The 22,065-nt window shown below is 30.0% G+C and overlaps 4 protein-coding genes across 4 annotated transcripts; 3 read left to right on the forward strand and 1 right to left on the reverse strand.

The window, feature by feature from the left end:
- The first annotated feature begins 712 nt into the window (after positions 1–712).
- Positions 713–6,472, forward strand: LOC113383110. The gene is made up of 7 exons (XM_026621362.1): positions 713–867; positions 1,287–1,496; positions 1,575–1,687; positions 1,764–1,910; positions 1,968–2,146; positions 2,218–2,406; positions 2,771–6,472. Exons 1-7 carry the CDS (start codon positions 824–826, stop codon positions 6,470–6,472), a joined length of 4,584 nt encoding a protein of 1,527 aa, XP_026477147.1. The 5' UTR covers positions 713–823.
- Positions 6,473–6,562: 90 nt separating this feature from the next.
- Positions 6,563–16,591, forward strand: LOC113383111. The gene is made up of 35 exons (XM_026621363.1): positions 6,563–6,606; positions 6,907–6,968; positions 7,048–7,156; positions 7,214–7,302; positions 7,380–7,442; positions 7,522–7,584; positions 7,664–8,758; positions 8,822–9,177; positions 9,272–9,415; positions 9,518–9,638; positions 10,590–10,641; positions 10,832–10,967; positions 11,141–11,355; positions 11,538–11,687; positions 11,759–11,905; positions 11,960–12,030; positions 12,095–12,180; positions 12,257–12,340; positions 12,459–12,668; positions 12,733–12,969; positions 13,030–13,150; positions 13,210–13,336; positions 13,402–13,522; positions 13,587–13,824; positions 13,943–14,069; positions 14,132–14,242; positions 14,355–14,452; positions 14,537–14,661; positions 14,812–14,952; positions 15,014–15,162; positions 15,219–15,430; positions 15,605–15,727; positions 15,854–15,951; positions 16,063–16,310; positions 16,576–16,591. Exons 1-35 carry the CDS (start codon positions 6,563–6,565, stop codon positions 16,589–16,591), a joined length of 5,589 nt encoding a protein of 1,862 aa, XP_026477148.1.
- Positions 16,592–16,875: 284 nt separating this feature from the next.
- On the forward strand, positions 16,876–20,395 carry LOC113383727. Its single transcript, XM_026621976.1, has 10 exons — positions 16,876–17,646; positions 17,755–18,030; positions 18,159–18,288; positions 18,396–18,561; positions 18,621–18,801; positions 18,877–18,994; positions 19,079–19,319; positions 19,391–19,679; positions 19,756–19,873; positions 19,940–20,395. Exons 1-10 carry the CDS (start codon positions 17,012–17,014, stop codon positions 20,195–20,197), a joined length of 2,412 nt encoding a protein of 803 aa, XP_026477761.1. The 5' UTR covers positions 16,876–17,011; the 3' UTR covers positions 20,198–20,395.
- Positions 20,396–20,560: 165 nt separating this feature from the next.
- Positions 20,561–21,944, reverse strand: LOC113383112 (transcription factor IIIA-like). The gene is made up of 3 exons (XM_026621364.1): positions 21,531–21,944; positions 21,021–21,459; positions 20,561–20,957 (listed from the first exon to the last, which is right to left on the reverse strand). The coding sequence occupies exons 1-3, from the start codon at positions 21,835–21,837 to the stop codon at positions 20,561–20,563; spliced, it is 1,143 nt and encodes a 380-aa protein (XP_026477149.1). The 5' UTR covers positions 21,838–21,944.
- Positions 21,945–22,065: the final 121 nt, after the last annotated feature.

Here is a 22,065-nt window from a genome sequence, read left to right on the forward strand (position 1 = left end):
ATATTAAGTATTAAAATAATGTATGAATATCTACAGAAATTCTAAATAAAATATTTTCAAAAATATAATTTAAATTTTATAAACACTACTTCTATTTTATGTACCCATTTTTCATAGACTACATTAATGATATGATATTCAGATAGTTAGGAAATAAAGCTAAGAAATTATTAATAATTATAAAATATTAAAAGTATTATTCCAAGAATTTTCTGAAAATAAACAACCAATTTGGAACATTTGTATTATTTTCCATGATTTCTTTGAAGCATTTTTACACATAAAAAGAGCTTTATAATTAAAATTTGGCCTAAACTTTATATAAGATTCGTTTTGTATAAGGGAAGGTATGCTATAATATTTGGATTATTAGATTAGTTTTTCTACTTTAGTCCTTTATGCATATGTTATTAAAATATAAAATATGTTAGAAATTAGAAAAATATAAAATTTAATAACAATGATGATTGTTAATTACAATTACAATATTTTTCGGTTATGTGTATATATGCATATGTATTCTAGAATGAATATACATAAATATTATAATATATATAATGTAATATATATGTATATAATATAATAAATATATTAATGTGTATTAAATTTGAATTTGAATAACGGATTTATTCACTAACGGATGAGATTGGTACAACTGTTTGCTGCAGCAGGGATGTTTTGTTTTGGTTGTCATTTTACAGATATCAGAAATGTTGTAATACAAATGTTACTAATTAATTAATTAAAATATATTAAATGGATTAAAAAATATAAATGTCCTAAATTTAAAGTGCATCATAAGTTTCATAGACATTTATCAGCAATGGATTCCAACAATGAATCGAAACTCCAGCGTTATTCTATATGGTAAATATAACCTAAAATCGTTAATAAATATTACCAGTAATGTAATAATTATCACATATTTGATAAGAGTGTAAGAACTTAATTAAAGTTCTTTCATTTAAATTAAGATATCAAGTCCGTATTTTATAGAAAAAACGAAAATTTTCTTCTGATTAATGCCTACTTGAAAAACCATTGCTATTGAAAAAAGCTGTCCAAAATTATTTTGATCATTTACAATTTATTAATTAAGAACCAAGAAAGTCTTTGCTGTTAATATACGATTGTATCGACAGAACTATACACAGACTATCCATATCAGTAGTTTTGTCGACAGAAGGGTTACCTTTATTATTTTTTGTTTTCCTACTTAGGACAGTTTATAATTCAATAATAAAATACGTAGCCGAACTCTATTTTTTAATTAATTCTTATTTTAGCTGTACAGACATACCAGAGGCATTACTTAATAAGGGGGTAGCAAAGCAACATTTTGCACAATTTGGCAAAATTGCTACAATGTATGTTAGACCACAGCAAATGAGTTGCACAATTGATTACGTTGAAAGAGATAGTGCTGAAGATGCAATAGAGTATGGAGGAGAGTATGATGGATTTTTATTTGACATAGATTGGGCATCAACAAAAAAGTATATGATAGGATCAAAATATTTGGCATTTGTACAATGATTTTGTTAATTTTGTTCATATTTATATAATTATTTAAGTACACGAGCAAAAGTGGTTGATCCAGATTGGTTGCCTGACCCTGAAGTACAAGCAGAATTAGATGCCATGCAAGCACTTGCACCAGCAGCTCCTAGATTAAGCAGGCAACAGCGTAAGATTATATCTCAAACTTTTCAAAACATTTAATTAAGGATACTTTTTATAATATATTATTATTTATACCTTAGCTATGATTATTGATCTCACTCAAGACGTTGTTAAAAAGCCTGCTAAAAATCAACTATCAAAACCAAAAAAAGTCAAGCCACAAAAAACTATTGATGTTGATACTAAACCGATATCAATCAAGTCAGCTAATATAGATAACCTTAAAGGTAACTTACTTCTGTTAATTTTAATGAACAGTTACTTTAACCGTATTTAATTTTCAGATATTTTAACTTCGCCAGCAATAACTATTGAACAAAAATATAGGGCACTAGATGCCCGAGATCAACTTATTAGATTACAAGATTCAAATGAGGCTTCTGTTAAATCAGATCATATTAAAGGAACCTGCCCTGACATGTGTCCTGAAAAAGAACGTCTGATGCGTGAATATCAACATCAAGTATGCAAAATATCTCTTTGTTTGGTTTTTATTTAAATCTAAAGATAATTTATCATTAAATGATCTTTCAGATTGCACAATATGAGCAAAGTTTACATGATTCACGTGTAATGGATCATTACGCAGCAGTTAAACAATATTCAAGAAGCTCAGCTGATCAAGAAATTCCTCTGCCTCATGATTTAAGGCCTGTTCCAGTATTAGAAAGAACTATGTCTTATCTTTTGCTGAAGATTGCTGATATTAGTGAGGAACAAAATGTGAATATTACCATTATATATTATTATTATTATTGATTCATAAATATAAGACTATCATTCTTTTTTCAATTAAAATGCCAATTCGTTCTGTTGAATACTAAGTTTACAAATGGCATGTGAGAAATGTTGGGAGAGTATGAGTTTTTATATAACTATTAATTAATTATTAAACACTATTTATTTAACTCAACATGAAAGCCAACTTTATAAAAGTTTTATCTACTCATATATAAGGAATATATTAGTATTCATTTTTTATGATAATACAATTAGTACACTTTATTACATGAGAACATAATTCGAAGTTCATAGATTTTTGGAGATATTATATTGTATAAAAAATATTATATAAATTTTGTTAAAGGTGAACTTGAACGATTGGTATCATTTCTTCTGGGATAGAACAAGAAGTATTCGAAAAGATTTAACCCAACAAGGTTTATGTTGTACAGGCTCTGTAAAATTAGTTGAGCAATGCGCGCGTTTTCATATTCACTGTGCAGCTCGACTTGCAAGTGAAGACGTTTCAGTATTTGATCAAAGAATAAACACTGAAAATCTTACCAAATGCCTGCAGTCCCTAAAATATATGTATCACGACCTTGGCAAGAGAGGAGAAATTTGTGAGAATGAAGCCGAGTTTCGAGCTTATATAATATTATTAAATTTAAACAATTGCAATTTTATGTGGGAAGTACAAAGATGGAGCCCTGCAATACAACAGTCGCCACAGGTTCAATTTGCCATCAAAGTGTTTTTGGCAGTGGACAGTAATAATTATGTGAAATTTTTCAAACTAGTTCGTGAAACAACCTATCTTAATGCTTGCGTATTACTAAGATATTTTAATCAAGTGCGAGCAAAAGCTATCACAATCATTGTGAAATCATTTGTAGCTAGAATTCCTACTACATTTTCTTTAACAGATATGACAAACATTCTAGCATTTGAGGACATTGAACAATGCATACACTTTGTAGAAAATTATGGATTATCTTGCAATATTACAGAAGACATCATATATTTAGATAAACAAATGTTTGCTGAGCCTGAGTTTTCTCTTCAATCGAACAGGTGCTTAAATATTATAGAATCCAAGCGTTCGTGCACTGTTGGTGAAGCTATTTATGGAGGCCCATTACCAGAAATGGATTTCTCAAGATATGTACCTCATAATAGCTTTGATGAAGAAGGTTACTTAACTTCTGAAGCTTTATCAGCTAGCGATCAGACTTTAACAAATGATGAGGCAACCATTTGTTCACCTAGCCCTACATTTGAAAGTACCATATTTAAGAAAATTAATCCAGCGCCAGATGTTGAAAAGCCTTCATCTTCTGATAGTAGTTTAGTTGATAAATCTAATAATATTTTTGGTATGAGCAGTTTTGCACAGCCTAAAACCAATAACAATGTCGAATTATCAACTAATTTGCTTCAAATTCCTATTAACAATAATCTTTCAAAAACAATAATTACATCTGCAAGTAATTCATCACAATCTACTAACATTTTCAAAACTGCTTCAACGACTTCAAGTAATATATTTACTGATACTTCAAATCCAAATATTTTTGCATCTTCTGGAACGAATATTTTTTCAAAACAACCTGATAATACACAGTCAAATGTTTCTAATACCATCTTTAGTCAAACTGCTTCTAATCAAAATAATCATTCATTGAAAATAGATGTGCCTGGGGAAAAATCAGTATTTGCAGGCTCTACTACTGGATTAAGCATATCAAATAGCCCCTTTTCTTTCGCAACATCTTCTAACAATAATAATGTAACTTCACATACTAGTACACCACAAAACAATACAAATAATATTCATAATTTTACATTCGGTTTAGTTAAGCAACCTGAAATTCAGCCTGAAGCAATATTTTCCCAACAAAAGAATTTGGAGCAACAAACATCCAAAGAAACCGAAAACAAATATATTGATGTAAAGAACAAAAAATTAATTGACTTAAATAAACTTGAAGAAGAAAAAGAAAAACAAAAGCAAATTGCTGTTGAAAACTGTATAAAAGAAGCTTCAAAGTTATTTGATGAAATATTAACTGAAGAGATTTCACAAACATGTAAATCTCAAGCATTAAAGGAGCTGCAAAGGTTCAATAAAATCTGTAATAGTGCTATAGAATTGACTGATCAGTTTATTACAGATATTATAAAGACAGTTTTACATGAAGAGGTATTGTTAGAATTGAGGGTTCATAGAAGTCTTCAAAGTTTACAAACTAAAAATCAACAACGAATTGCTAAAAAATATTTCAATTTATGGTTAGAAAATGTATTGATTAGAAAGTTAAAACGAAAAGCGATTGAAGAAACTCCAATTTGGATACCTGCACGATCTGTGGATGAAGAAGCATCTTTATTATATCGAGAAAATCAGAAATCCGCTCTCGAAAATATATTGAATTATAAAAACTTTTCTGTTGATAGTATATTTGTTGAACATGAAACAGTTAAAAAAATAAACCAATTGCGCGAGCTCTGTGAAAACATTATCACTTCTAGTCAGAATTTAAAACCGAAAAGCAAAGCATATTGGAAAGTGATAATATCTATTCCTGATGAAATAGAAGGAAGTTATTGGTCAAAATATCTTGATAATTGGGTTGACCGCGCTTTTAGGGAGACAGATGATTCGAAAGATAAAAATCAGTTACATTTGAATGAGTATTTTGATAGAAATTACGCTACTTCTGTAGCGATTTCGTATAGAAAAAATATTGGGTGTTGTAATAATATTGAAGACCTGTTAGGAATGAACAGTATGATATTCTTCACTATGAGTGATAGCTTTTCCCAAACAAGAATGAAAGAAAGACTCATGAAGGTTCTGAAACATCGTGATAGGCCAACATTTTCATTTATTATTATATGTGTAAAAGCTAAGCATGACGCAAATTGTGATGTCGAAGAATTTGATAGTTTTTTGCGTGATAACGGTTTCAGTGATCGATATTGTATTTTAATTAGTGAAGATCATAAATTTAATACCCTTCATAGCTTGTCTACAGAAGCTTTGGAATGGTTATCAAAACTTCGCATACCTGATTCACATTTACAAATGGATAGTTTCGAATCATTTATCTACGATTGTCTTGGGAGTGAACTTATTCAAAAATTGGCTTTTGCCTCTAGAAATAACTATGTATTACGGAAACTATTTTTAGATCCTAATTTCATAATACAGTTATACAACAACGCTGTTGGAAAATGTTTGGAAATGATATCCGATGAGTCCCTGCACGAATATAAGGATTTTGCGCCGGAACTGAGGCGTTTTTTACCCGAACCATTGAGTACGACATTGACTTACGAATATTTTCCGGAAAACTGGAGGAATGTAAAACATCTATGTAGGATTAGAAGCGTAATAAAAAACTTTGAAATGCCTTATTTTGATGATACCAGTTACATACAAGACGCAACAGAATTCAATACATTTTTGATAAAACATTGTGCAAAAATATTACCAGGTTCAGAGCAAGTTGAAGCTTTGGCATCGAAAATGTTCTGCGTTGCCTTCAAAAATGTAAATCATTCACCAGATTTTCAAACACAAATGAAGAACATGTGTTGGACTGATATAATCGATGTATTAGTTCGAGACCTAGTCACTGAAAAATTGAACAGAATTTTAAGTAAAGATCCTTCGTTATTTATTGTATATAACACTAAACTTTTTTTAAATTATTTGAATGAGCCTTGGTGGTTGAAATGCAAGCAATTTATTCTACAAAACAGAGCTGATCAAGAGAAGTTCGAAGTTATTGAAAAAGATTACGAGTATGACAATAAACGGAAAAAACTAAATTCACATATTTCAACAATTGACGAAATCGGTGATAGCATTTCAAGAGCTTTGAAAACATTAGACAGATTTGATAGAGTATTTGATAAATCTAGACGAACTGCCAAAAAAGAATTAATAAATAAATATGAAAGATTAAATTTAACACTTCAAGAACAAGAAAGCAAGATACGAGCTTTAAATAATTATTTAGACACAAATGCAAAAAAATTTCTTAATGACTTTAGCTAGTTTCAAAATCAATTAGTTAATCAAATTTAAGTTTTTTTATTAATATTTATTACTTTGTAAATCTGTGATAAGCTCAATTTCAAACTTATCATGGATATGAATATAACAGCCTGCTATGATATTCTTATTAACATGTCAATAAATAATTATATAAGTTTTATTATGTGTTTTTATTAATTTACTGATTATTTTAATATACAATAAACCAAAAACCTGTAAAATAATATGCACATTCGTATTTAATCGGAATTTTTTATATTGTCTGAAATCTTGTAAATTTTAATATATTGATAGATCGGATCGCATTTGTTTTGAATGTCATTTTAGTTAATATATTTTATATAAAACAAGAATATGTTTAATATATTCGTTAACAATAATATACGTCCTGTCACCAAGTATACTTGTATAAAACTATTTTTTTTAATATTCAGCTTTATCGTAATATGCGCTTCTTTAGAATTTGAAGACGAGGATGATATTCATGTTGTAAGAGGTAATATTTATCATCCTGAATTAGTGTATTATAATAAATTTAAATGTGAATTGTGCTTCGACTACTTTTAATAAAATAGGACGTTATACAAGAGACATCAGCAATTTTTATGCGGTTGTGCCAAGGAGGGTAAATGCTGATGGAGACTTTATAGCTTACCACTTACCTAGGAAATATGAATATTATAGGTATGTTGTACAGTTAAAATAAAACAATTATCCAATATAAATTGTTCACATTTTCAGGAAACGAAGAGATGTATCGAAAGAAAATACAATTAACTGTGCAACGAAGGAAAAATCTAAATGCTCCGTACACTCTAGTGAAAAAAACGGTATGTCTCAAATTATATTCATTTTGTATTAATTAATACTTGTAAAACATCATTTAATCATTTTAATTGATTAACAGAGCAAAAACAAAAAACAAGTTCTATAGGTAAAAAGAAGTGTAGAGACTCTAGTGTAAAAAACGGTATGCCTTTCAAATTATAATCATTTTGTATTAATTAATACTCTTAAAACATCATTTAATAATTTTAATTAATTAACAGTGCAAAAACATAAAGCAAGTTCTATAGGTAAAGAGGAGTGTAACGACTCTAGTGTAAAAAACGGTATGTCTTTCAAATTATAATCCTTTTGTATTAATTAATAATTTTAAAACGTCATTTAATAATTTTAACTGATTAACAGAGCAAAAACATAAAGCAAATTCTATAGATAAAAAGAAGTGTAGGGCTACTAAAAAGTTCTCTGATACTCGGGCACATAACTTTAAAGAATCATTAAAAAAAAAGTCAAATGAGGACGATGATCAGAAACAGGAAGAAGACGAGTTAAATTGGGATTTTGATCAAAAAGCAAAACGATCTTCTAACGCACTAAAAACTGACAATGCAAAATTGATGAAGGAAAGAAGCGTTTTGGATTCCGAAAAAAGTAAACATGGTGAAATGCCAAAAAATTATAATATTTATTCGCCATTAGCTCAAAATTCTGATACGAATAATGAGCAAAGATCAGATCTTGCAGATCTCACTAACATCAATTACATTGATATTCCTGAAACTGGCAATGATTTATCAAAGTCCAATAATCATGATCATTCTAATTATGAAGCGAATAATGGTATAAATTTTGCTGAATCCTTTGTAGACGATAATTTAGATGAAGGGGTGAAAATTTTAGAACACCCAAATGTATCACGGAAAAAGAAAGAGATCTCAAACAAAATAAATACAGTTATTAATGCTGACCATCTCACAGAAAGTGAGCCTCAGTATGAAATCTTTTATCATACTAGTACTAAAAGACATAAAAGGGATGTTACAAGTAGCCCAATACCTTTAAAACATTCAGATGTGCAGGAGACATTATTCAGAGATTCGGATGTAGATTTGAGATTTCCAGAATTCATAATACCTTCGCAAGAAGAAGCTGCAGAAGAAATTTTAGATCATGCTAGTTTAGTTAGAAATAAAAGAAATGCTATGCCTTATGAAGAAAATGAAGAGCAAGACCTACAATCAGATAACCACGATCATGTTTTGGAATCTGCGCGTGAATCGAGAAGCAAACGCGAAAACATAAATGAAACTCCTAATGTGATAGAAGCTAGCAAATTGAAAATAGATTTAAAGAACAATAAAAGGTTAAGGAGGCAAATACTCGACTATTCTAGTACATCAATTAAGATCCCTGACAATAGGCCAAATGTTAATAATGAAAACAAGAATGCAGATGCAGGTGCTCAATATGAAGATTTGCTTGCAAATAACGACGGTGCTTGTATATTTTATTAATAAATTAAATTGAAAGATATTAAAATATCACTAAATGCTTTTTTTCTAGTTCCAGTGCCAAAATCTGTCGGATCTTTCCAATCGTCACACAAGTTTATACAGCCTTATAGATATGAATCTGGTAGCGCTGAAGTGAAAAATGAAAATCCATTGTATCTGGACCAACTAAATGATATTTTTGGTGAACGAAATGATATTCTGGGCCAACAAAGTAAAAATACAAATAGTAATAAACATTATTTGAATAAACGCCAAAAAGAAGACGAATCCTTTAAAATGACTAAACCATCACTTTTTATGGAACGCGAAAGTGAACCTGAGGAACATTATATGATTCCGATAGGCCCAGATGAAGAACTTCATGTGGAATTATGGCCCAATGATCGTTTTCTTTCGCCAGACGCAGTAATTGATTCTAATTTTGTTTATAAATTATTATTAATTTATTAATAATCTTAGTTATCGTTAGAATTGCTTTATATGACATGATTTTTTGTAGGTTTTAGAAAGACATGGTGCTGAGGCAGACAGAACGGTATCTTCGAGAACTTTAAATAAATTACGTCCATTACAATGCTATTATACTGGAGTAGTACGCGGGGAGCCAGGTTCAAGAGTTGCTCTAGCACTTTGCGAAGGAATTGTAAGTTTATACTTTAATGTTATAATTTAACAAATTTTAATGTAAAATCTGAAAAAAATGAATACCTATAAATATGATTATATTATATTGGTATTTGTATAGGCGGGTTATATAAGAGCACCCTTTGGAACGTACTTCATAGAGCCAGCGCTCGATCATGAACCAAATTCATTAGGGCAGCATCTTCATATTGTACATAGGCCGGAACAATCTTTTCTTCAAAACATTGAAAAATCAAAAAAATTTAATAGCAAGCCTAAAGAAATACAGGAAACTCAAGAAGAAAATTTTCCGATTCCAGGAAAAGATAAAAAAAATAATATTGATTTCTTAAATACTGAACCATCAGTAGTTTTAGATAAACCATTACCTGAAAATGTAGTTTATATGCCTGAAGGTGGAGGTAGGCTTGCGAGTAGTAATTATATGGTTGTTTTGTTTTAAAAATATATATTTTTTTATAATCAGGAAATCAAACATCTGATGCTGGGAAGGAAGACTTTGAAGAGAATTATATAATACAACCTCATGGTGAAGTCAAAACAACGGCAAATGCCGCTGATAGCACAACATATAAAACAACTACTCACTCGGAATTTAAAAGTATAAAGGGAGATCTACATTTTCCTACGTATGAGAAACTGATATACAAAAATTAATTACAATCTTGAATATTTATTCTAATTTAAAATATAGATTAACAACAGTAGACACTGACGATGATAGTTATATCTTTTCTCCATATTCAACTGCTTCTAAACATGGAAAAAGTAATGAAGAAAACGCACGAGATTCTGAACAAAGGTAAAAAATATTTATAATTAACGTAGTATTGCGTTTTATTAATATAAAAATGTATTAGTCGTCATCATGATTCATACAGTACTGGAGGTAATCGGTTCAAGAATTTTCGTCACCACATCCATCGTTTATTATCTGACCGTCATAATCAAGAAGTTTCTGATTGTAAATATAAATTATTGATATATGATAAAATCGTTCAAATATATTAATATCTCGATATTAATTAAATGTTATATTGCAAGATTTTTCTAAGTAATGTTTTTAGATGAGAGACCCCTGAATCGTCGTAAAGGCAAACATACTGATCAACAATTTTCTAAACGAGAAAATTTATATTCACGACGAAATAACAATAAAAATTTTGAAATACCTGGTCAATGTGGTACAAATCAGTGGGAAGAAGGTTGGTTAAGAAGATTCAGGTATGATATGGTTGTTTTAGACAGCAAAACCATGTAGATACTTAAATGATAATAACAAAATTGTTTAAATCATTTACAGAAGCGAGGAATTGAAAAAGCGTGATATTAATCATAAAAAATCAAGCAGTATTAATAAAAAGTCTATGGAATATCCCCGAAAAATTAAAGATAAAGTAAAAAGTGCTTCAAGTTCTCAATATAAGAAGCGAGGCGAATATGAAAGCAAACACAGATATTTGGAAACTTTAGTGGTGGTTGATAAAAAGTTTTTGGATTATCATAAAGACAGAGATCACGAAACTTATATAATGACAATCATGAATATGGCAAGTTGTATATATAGTTATTTTTATTCATTTTTATATATACAATCATTTTATGCTTATAATACTCTTCTGTTATTATATGGATTTTTATTTAATTTATCATTCTTTATGGATTTTCATTTTATTTATCATTTTTAAGATGTTATCTCTTTTATTATTCATTTTTCATTTAGGTTGCTGATTTTTATCACGATGCCAGTTCTGGCAATCAAATGGATGTCGTTGTTGTTCGTTTAATTTACTTAGAGCAAGAGAAAAAAGCGATAGATTTGTCAATAAGTCAAGATGCCGAAAAAACTTTAGATAGTTTTTGTGCATGGCAGCAAAGTGTCAACCCTTCAGATATTCAACATCCTCATCATCATGATATTGCTGTTTTATTCACAAGGTTTCTTAATAATCAATAATTAATTATTTTTTGTTTATTTGTTGTATGTGGATAGCTCTCACCGTTGTAGTAGCACAAATATTTTATATTTTTAATAAATGACAAGAAAAAAAGTAGAAAAATTACAACATTCAGTTCAATAAATTATGAAAAATGAGATTCACCTGGAATTTTGTTTGAAGGTATGATATTTGCTCCGACAAAATGAAAAATTGTGGTCTTTTGGGCCTAGCAAATGTTGCAGCCGCATGCACCGGAGACAGATCTTGCGCTATCAATGAAGATTCAGGACTAATGCTTGGCGTAGTTACTGCTCATGAAATGGGACATGTGTATATACTATTAATTTGTTGCTAACTGTAATGAATAAAATTCATAAAAAATGAATTTATTATTTTTTTAGTATGGGTTGTGGTCATGACAAGCCCGAGGAATCGGGCTGCCAAGCTCAAGCGCCAGATAAAAGTTACCATGTTATGTCTCCTTTTGTTCATTTATCAACTGGAAGATGGTCCACTTGTAGCAAATCATTTATGACAACATTTTTTGAGTAAGTTAATAACTAATTGCATTTTTGTTCATAATTTTAATGTGTGTGTTTTAGAAATAATTTAGGAGAATGCTTAAATGACAAACCGCAAGAATCAAAGTTTAAAGATTTGGAGATGCCACCTGGTAAAATATATTAGAGAAATAGAAAGTATCTGACATAATATAAATAATTCACTAATAATTTTAGGTGCTATATATGATGCTGATTATCAGTGCGACTTAGATTTTCCTGGATCTACTGCCTGCGAAGTAGATCAAGAAAAATTTTGCAAAGTATTTTTTTTATAATTATTTCAATAGAGCTTTTTCATGTACATATTTAATTAAATGCCTAATATATTGACAACAGATGCTTTTTTGCAAAAACAAGCCATCTTCTTGTTCATCTAAGGGAGAACCACCAGCTGAAGGTACAAAATGCGGAGAGAACAAGGTAAGTATTTAATAATGTTTAACGGATAAAAATCAATTCGATTTTGTTTATTAATATATTTGTTTATTTTTATAAAAATTCTTTTATTTTTATAAATATTTTTTTATTTGTTTTGTAGTGGTGTTACAATAGGACGTGCGTTGAAATAGGAGCTCGTCCTGGCTCGATTGCGGGCGGTTGGGGCGAATGGGGCGCCTGGGGAGAATGCTCACGAACTTGTGGCGGAGGAGTATCAATATCAGAGCGGGAATGTGATAATCCTATTCCACAAAATAAAGGCCGTTATTGTCTTGGTGATCGCAAACGTATCAAAATTTGTAATACGAAGGTAAATTGTGTTTTACTTATTCATCAAGTACTTACAGATAGTATGAGCTGTGGTTTTATTTTAGGATTGCCCGCATGATTCTCCAAGTTTTCGATTTGTTCAATGCAAAAAATTTGATGAAAAACCTTTTAACGGTGAACTGCTGAAGTGGTTGCCTTATACAGGCAAAATTAATACCGATCCTTGTGCTTTGTATTGCATTAACAATAAGCACATTTACGTAAAGCTCGCACCGCGAGCAAAGGATGGTACAAAGTGTAAAAGGGGCACTAGAGACATGTGCGTGGCTGGTTACTGTAAAGTAAGCAAAGCTATCGATTACAGTTATCAACTAAATATAAATTAAAATAATTTATTACAGCAAGTAGGCTGTGACTGGGAGTTCGATTCAGACGCTGTTGAAGATATATGTGGCATTTGCGATGGCAAAGGCACTGAATGTCAACGAATTGAAAAAGTGTTTAAAGATAAACCAACACCAGGTAATATATAATTATATTTTATTTTGTTATATTATTTGTTCATATTGAACTTTAAACAGGATATGTTAAGATTGCGACTATACCTAAAGGCTCGAGAAATATTATAGCAGTCGAATTAGCTGCCTCTGATAATACTTTGGCAGTTTCGGCTGCTGATGGTACAACATTTTTCCTCAATGGTGATAAGTAAGCATAAATAAATTATATTATTTTTGAAAAATCAGAGCATAATACCATTATTACATTTTTAGTCGTGAGAATGTAGATGGTGAAAAAGATTTTGGTGGTGCTGTTGGCGTCTACACTCATCCAGAGCCAACTAGAGAAGAGTTGATGATTGGGGGACCACTTACACAAGACTTAATACTACAAGTAAATTTTATCAGAGGACATAATGGCTTTAGGATTTTTTTCATTAATTAGTTTATTATTCTAGGTTTCTTTTTATTCTGCTAATAATCCTGGTATAAAATACGCATATTCAACGCCTGTATCTGAGAGTGAAATTGCACAAGCAGAAAAAGAAGTTCAGACACGAAAAAGGCAAAAAGCGGAAAGGGAGGAAAAAATTCTTAATGCCGGAATGCCAGGACAAGAAGGCGATTCTGGTGATAAGGAGTCTGAATCTGTATCAGATATGGTTACTGCACCGACGACTGAGCCTTCTAATTTAGGTAACTTAGAATTAAATCATATATATATATATATATATATATATATATATATATATATATATATATATATATAGTATGTTTCAAAAATTAAACTAAATTTTAGATCACTTTTTTGCAGATCTTTTAACATCATCTGATACTCCAGAATCTCCGTTAAATATTGAGGCTCCAAACCCTTATCATTGGGAATTTTTAGAGTGGTTACCATGTTCTGCTCAGTGCGGAGGAGGCGTCAGCATATCCAAGTATAAATTGGTCTAAGAGGCCCATTAAGAATTGTAATAAAAATACTTATTATATTTTTTAGACCCAATTGTGTTCAAGATAATGTCGGTAGAGTTGGACCTGAAATGTGCGATGCCGGTGCTAAACCTGATCCTAAAACCAAGTTGTGCAATGATCAACCTTGTAAAGCCAAGTAAATCAACCACTATCAAAATTTATTCTTCTTATTAATTCAAATTCTCTCTGTTCTATCATGAGATACAGGGTTAGTAAACAAATAGAATAAGAAATTTAATTATTTTCAGATGGCGTAAAAGCGAATGGGGTCCGTGTACTGGTTGCACTTTTCGTTCTGGAATTAGAAAACGAACAGTTCAATGCGTGCGTGAATCTCCTAAAATCGGTATGATTTTTATTTATTATTTAAGCGAGTTGTAATTATTAAAATAAATGTTAAACAACACAACTTTTTTTTTCTCCTCTTTAGGTGAAGACGATATTATAGCAGATCCTGAAGTATGTTTGACTGAAGTAGGTCCTAAGCCTGGCGACAGAGAACTATGCACAGTACGTAAAGAATGCCCCGAAAACTGTCCGCCCAAAGAATCAAAGGTTACTAAATTAAATTATGGTTTTAATGTTACTAAAATCTAATTAAAATTTAAAAAAATCTTTATTTGTTGGTTACTCTATAAAATATACAATGTTTCATAATAGTTTGTATCTTATCAACTTAATTCATTTAAGCATATATTTCTGCAGAATAAAGCCTATCGGCTTTCAAGAGAAGCTTATGAACATTTATGGAGACACATGCGTTATGCACACAGCAATAATGACGAATTTGATGAGAACGATAAACAAATTGCAAATATGGAACCGATAACAGAAACATCATATGAGGTATGATGGAAAAAAATAAAAGTACTTCAAAATCTAGTTTACAAATACATTATTAACGTAGGACATTGGAAATGAGGTTTATTACATGCAACCTGCTGAGAAAAGATTGCGATCTGACGAACACCAGAAAGTCGAAGATAAAGCATTAGATAGTGATGATTATGAAGAAAATGGACCAATAGAGCATAAAGAACGCTTGTCACGACATGGGTATGTCCGATACAAATTTTCATTTTTATAAACGATTCACTGAATTTCATTTGCAGTGCTACGACAATGGCATGTGAAACCACTCTTACCCCGCCTACTGAAGGAATAAACTCAAGTGCAGTAGCAATAATAAAAATTGCCACACCAAAAATTTCTATTGGAACTTCAGTAACTAAAGCAACGACTTTCCCACAAAAGATGACAACATCACAAGTAATTGTAGCGTCAGCCGCGCCAGCAACTACTGTTCAAAGTGCAAAAGGACAAGGTATTAGAATATGTTCTTTGTTCATATTCATTTATATTTCGAGTCATCAGATTTATATAACATTTCGAGCTATCAACTTCATATATTTTGGTATACACATTATAATTTTTCTGGAAAGAAAATTATTAGGTTGGCTTTTTGAGAATGCTGTAATACATTTTTTTTTAAATCTAGGCAATTTTAACAATTCTTTGATAACAATGTCTGCTGCAAATACTACCTCTGGTTCTCCCACAAAAGCTTCCTGTGTTCCAACTACAATGGTCCCTATCAAAGATATCGAATGTGCCAAAAACGGTACGATGTTCTCATTTGCATTTCTAAATATTAATTTAATTCAACAAATTCAACGAATTCTTTCTGCAATTCTTATTTAAATTAATTAATAATAAGAAAATTAAATTTGTTATATTGCTACATAAGGTACACCAGGTGAGCAACCAATACCAAAAGCGAAAATTGAAGCTTTCTTTAATAACACAAAGACAATTCTAGATCGTGTACCGAATGAGGAGATAAAGGTTAACTATATGTATATAAATAAATTAATTAATATATTAGTATATAAATAAATAAATTAATGCATATATATATATATATATATATATATATATTTTATTTATTTATTTTAGTTGATTGAAGTGCCTCTTAAACCGAAATCCGAAGATATTTTGTCTGATGAAGCGATATTAAAAGTTGGAGATAAATTGAGTGATCAGCTTGATATGTGTAAAGGAGTCATTCATACTGGAGAAGATGCAGCTAATTTACTAAAACAAGATATATCTACAAGCACAGAAGGGAATTCCGAAACTACTCTTATGACTAGCGAAAGCACAACTATCACCACACTATCAGATGATGAAAATTATAAAAAGAAGTCCATAAAATTTAATATATAAATTATATAGTAATAATAAGGAATATAAATTAATATATAAGGTATTTTTCAAATTTAACTATTTCTCCAATAAATCCTTTGTATCCATTTCATCTATTAGATATTGAAAATTCAAAAAAAAGTCCATAAAATTTAATATATTAATTAAAGAGTTTATATGTAAGGCTTATATATTAATATATAAGGCATTTTTAAAATTTAACCATTTTTCCAATAAATCTATTGTATCCAATTCTTCCATTAGAATATATCAAATCTAAATTTCTGACTTATGTATCATGATAATTATTATCTATATTACAGACTAGAGTTATATGAAAACTTATTGGGAATCGTTTGTATTCACTTATTTTCTTTTAATTTAACCTTTTAAGATAATAAATAAGATTTATTACTTTTAAATTTGATGGTAACATATACACTACAGATAGTTTATTATTTCAAATGTTAACGGAAAAACTCATCGTGCGACTCTACATACGTGAAGTTGTTAACAAAATGTTATCCACGCTACAGGTGTTTGTGTTTTTAAGTCGTTGCTAGTGGTTTGGTGTTTGTCATCAAACTTATCATAACCAAAGTGTTTTATTAAATGTTTTAAAATACATAATTATTTCGCGAAATATGTGAATCTGACGGTGACGTCTAAACACGTTGTTTTCTAAATAAAAACATCCAAGATGAGTGACACAATATTCTTTTCTCGGTTATTATTCTTTGGGTGTGTCATAGGATTGGGCGTTTACGCCCAGTACGAATGGCAATTACGAGATAGTTTCGATGAAATTCGAGCGAAAATGGACCAGGTTACGCCAGATAATTGTCCAATTCAACATCTTGGCGACTTGTATCTACCTGAAGATTCTGTGTCTCACTTGCCTGATATCAAAGACCTGAATATAAATCCAGTTTTCCCAAATCGAACTGCTCTTCTACATTTGCATAACATAGCCATAAGCAGATCATTTTTTTGGAGTTATATTTTACAAAGTAGATTCATAAGACCAGCAATTAATGACACATACGATCCTGGAATGATGTACTATTTCCTGTCAACTGTTGCCGATGTTTCAGCAAATCCCTTTGTAAATGCTAGTGCCATATATTTTTCACCAAATAGTTCATATACTTCATCTTATAGAGGCTTCTTTAACAAAACCATGCCTTTATTTGCTCCAAGAACTTTTCGAGCAGATGATTTTAATGATCCTATTCATTTACAAAAAATATCTACCTTAAATACTTTTACTGTTCGAGATCTTGGTGCCATCAGGTCTGATCAATTGAGTTCTGATTACACATCAGATTTTTATAGGTATAGACTACAATTTATATATAATTTAAATTCAAATTAAATTTTCAACATAAAATACCAAATGTGTTTTATATATTGATTAACTACATATTGTATTAAACTACCTAGAATCAATGAATGGTACAAAAAATGGTTGCCCGATAATGTTGAGAAGAGACATGATACTAAAACTACATACCAAATAGAAATACGTTATGCCAACAATACCAATGAAACATTTACCTTCCATGGACCTCCACGGGCTGATGAAGTACCTGGTCCTGTTAAATGGACTAGACCTTATTTTGATTGTGGTCGCTCAAATAAATGGATGGTAGCTGCTGTGGTTCCAATTGCTGATATTTATCCACGTCACACACAATTTAGACACATTGAATATCCCAAGTATGATTTTAATATAAATTATATATTTTGTTGCTTTATTTAGAACTTGGATTGAAAATATTTAGTGATATTCAAAAAAAAATGTAAATCACTTATAAATTACTACCTTTGACGTTTTCAAATTTTAGATATACTGCTGCTGTAGTATTAGAGCTTGACATGGACAGAATTGATATCAATCAATGTCCCAAAGGTGAAGGTAATAGTGGCCCTAACCGATTTGCTGATACTGCCAGATGCAAAAAGGAAACAACTGAGGTAAAATATTACTGCTATGATTGGCAATGCTTCATATTTGTAAAATTAGTTTCACCTTGATTGTACATATAATATTGTTAATAATGAAACAATTATAAAACTTTTAGTGTGAACCATTACATGGTTGGGGTTTTAGGAGAGGTGGTTATCAATGCCGGTGTAAACCTGGTTTTCGTTTGCCAAGTGTTGTTAGAAGACCATATTTAGGAGAAATTGTTGAAAGAGCATCATCAGAACAATATTATAATGGGTTTGATTGCAGCAAGATAGGATGTAAGACTAATTAACACATATTTAATGAATCTTGTGCTAAAAATTTTAAATGATTTCAGGGGTGAATAAGATGCCTATACAATGGGAGATTGCACATCCCTATGTACGAGAAAAATATTTGGAGAAGTTTCATGAATATAGAAATTACTCATCAGGATCAAGCTCATTACATAATAAAAGAATGAACATAGATGAGGCTTTGAAATTTATTAAAGGTGTAAATTATAAAACATGCAAAAAGTAAGTTTAGATGTTTATATTAATCTAAATAAAGCGTTTACATATAATAATTCAACTCAAAAACAAATTTTACAGTTTTCATCCTCAAGATTTAATGTTGCATGGAGACATTGCTTTTGGAGCAGAGCAACAATTTAGAAATGAGGCTTTGATGGCCGTTCGGTTGGCTAATTTTATTAGTGCTTTTCTGCAGGTAGTTTTCATATGGATTATATTAATGTATACTTAATCTTTCTGCTTATTTACATCTATAAATCAATGTATTAAATTATTATAGATCTCTGATCCTACTGAAGTTTATTCTGGGAAAAGAGTAGCTGACAAACCACTTTCAGAAGATCAGATGATTGGAGAAACATTATCACTTGTACTTGGTGATACAAAAATTTGGAGTGCTGGTACATTTTGGGAGCGAAATAAGTTTACAAACCGTACTTTCTTTGCACCATTTGCATATAGAAAAGAGTTAAATAACAGGCAATTTAAAGTAGAAGATTTAGCTAGATTAAATAAAACTGGTTAGTTGATTTTTCTGAAATGATCATTTTGTGAAAAGTTGTTATATTAACATTTGAATTTTATATTGCAGAAGAATTATATACAAATAGACAATGGTTTCAGTTCTTGAAACAACGTTGGTCTACAAATTTTGAAGATCTTGAGAAGTTTGCTATGAAAATTCAAATAAGACATAATGAAACTGGAGAATTTTTGATGAAATATGAAAACTATCCAAATTTTTATCGAGCTGCAAATATTGATCATGGACATTGGACTGCCCCACAATTTGATTGCGAAGGCAAAGTGAAAAAATGGCTTATAACATATGCATCACCATTCTTTGGATGGGATGGAAAAAAAGTTAAACTAGAGTTTAAGTATGTATTTTTATTTAAACATATTTGATATTTTGTTGTTATTGTTATTTTAAATATTTTATATTTTAAATTATAGGGGTGTTGTTGCTGTTACAATGGACTTGCAGCAATTAGATATCAACCAATGTCCAGATGACTTTTACGTGCCAAATGCTTTCAAAGATACACACAAATGTGACAAAAAAAGCTCATATGTATGTATAAGAAGCAGATGTTGAAGATATTTAATGCTGGTATTATTATATGTATTTGTATTACAGTGTGTACCCATTTTGGGCCGCGGTTTTGAGACAGGTGGTTACAAATGTGAATGCAACCAAGGATTTGAATATCCATTTGAAGATTTAATTACATATTATGATGGTCAATTAGTAGAAGCTGAATTTGAAAATATTGTCAAAGACAAAGAGACAAGGTATGATCTTTTCAAATGTAGACTGGCTGGTGCAAGTAGTATCCAAGGTGGAATTTATATTTTACTTGCAGCTTTTATGTTTTGGAACTTAATTCATAGATAATATTATTATCTATAACAGTTAGTTTTAACATGTAGTTGTTAAATTATTGCACTATTGTAATTTTATATTTTTTAATGTGTTCATCAGTATTAGGATTGTTATTTTATAAATTCTTAGGACATTCCTTATCTCATTTGAGAATTTTATATTGAAAAATAATCTTAAGAATATACTCTCCAGATATATTAAAATGTTGAAACTGAATCCGTCCAACATGTGATTACTTTTATATTTTATTGTACAAACTCAGTTATGTAAGTATGTAAGATATATTAAATAAATATTATTAAACAGATAGATAACAGTATGTAAAATTATTACAATAATACAAGAATGTAATAGAATTATATAAAATAAGAATATTTAACAAGCAACAGTATTTATTAAAGGTGTATTACTTGCAACAATATTCAGAACCCCAGAACAGCCATCAATTTGTAAAGTTGCATTACTAATGAGGTCATCCTCATCAGTTGGTGGTTCAATATTTTCATCTTTTACAATATCTGTGCCATATAAATATCCAGCCAAATGTGCAGCCATTTCTTTTTTAGGTATTCCAATATCTTTACGTGGCTTTTGCTTTTTCTTTTTCTGTGTCTTTTTAGGTTTCCAACCAGGTTCATGTGTTTCCATATGAATTTTTAATCTTCGATTACTTACAAATCGTCTGCCACAATCCTTAAATGTACATACAAATCTTTCGGCATCATGATATGATTTTATGTGATGGGAGAGGTTTTGAGGGTAGTAGTAATACCTAGAAAAAAATAATTTTATCAGTTTGTTTTGTGTATTAAAAATGTTAAATTAAATAACTTACTTAGGGCACCCATCATATGTACATTCATAAACTTTTCTAGTATCTGTATGAATCAATTTATGTTGTTTCAAATTCACTTTAGTTCTGAAGATCTTTGAACAAATATCACAATTATATGTGCTGATATGTTGTGTTCTTTTATGACTCATGAATTTAGTCCAGCGATGGAATACCTCGCCGCAATCACAAGTGAAAGTTTTATGTCTTGATATATGTTTTTTATAATCTGCTATATTTTCATAAACTATGTCACAATCTTTGCAACAAATTTTTTGATCACTTGTATGGGAAAATGCATGTGCAGCTAGTTGATTCTTTTTTTTAAAACTTTGTGAACAATGATCACAAGAATATTTTTGTAAGGAGGGTGAATTTTCTGAATGAAAATATTTTATGTGCCTTCGTAAAGAAAAATCAGAGTTCAACTCTTTAGTACATCCTAAAAAAATAAAGAATAAATTACATTGAAACTCTTCAATGTAAATACAATAGCTAATGTAATTAATTTACCTTCATATACGCATTTGTATTTTGGTTTATAAAATATTTTCTCATGTACATTATTTACATGTCGCTTCAAATGCCATGAATAACTATATTTTTTATTGCAATTGGGGTAAGAACAAGTAAATAATTTCTCTTGGGTGTGAATGCTTTGGTGCCTTTTTAATTTGCTAGGACGTGAAAATTCTTTATTGCAATTCGGAAAATCGCATTTATGGAGTTTTCTTGCTACATTCACTTTAGGGATGGCATTTTTGACTTGGTTCAAAAAGTTTTCGTCCGATGATATATCGGAACTTGATTCAAACCCCATATTTCTTTAGTCACACCCTCATAATTTAATCATATTTATGAATTGCTGTAGATCATATTTATGAACTTTTAATTATATTTTGCAACTATCAGACATGTGCATTAAACTAAGATGTTAGGAGGTTATGTTTCACATTCAAAATGGCTTCTCTGGCAGTAGTCGTTAGGTCGTTGTAATAACTTATGTATTTGAAATATGTATTTAAAATCAGTGTTAACGAGTATTTAA

This window comes from Ctenocephalides felis, unplaced genomic scaffold (assembly GCF_003426905.1).
Source record: "Ctenocephalides felis isolate EL2017-DRISC unplaced genomic scaffold, ASM342690v1 CF-g0.4_SCAFFOLD_03570, whole genome shotgun sequence".
NCBI lineage: Eukaryota > Metazoa > Arthropoda > Insecta > Siphonaptera > Pulicidae > Ctenocephalides > Ctenocephalides felis.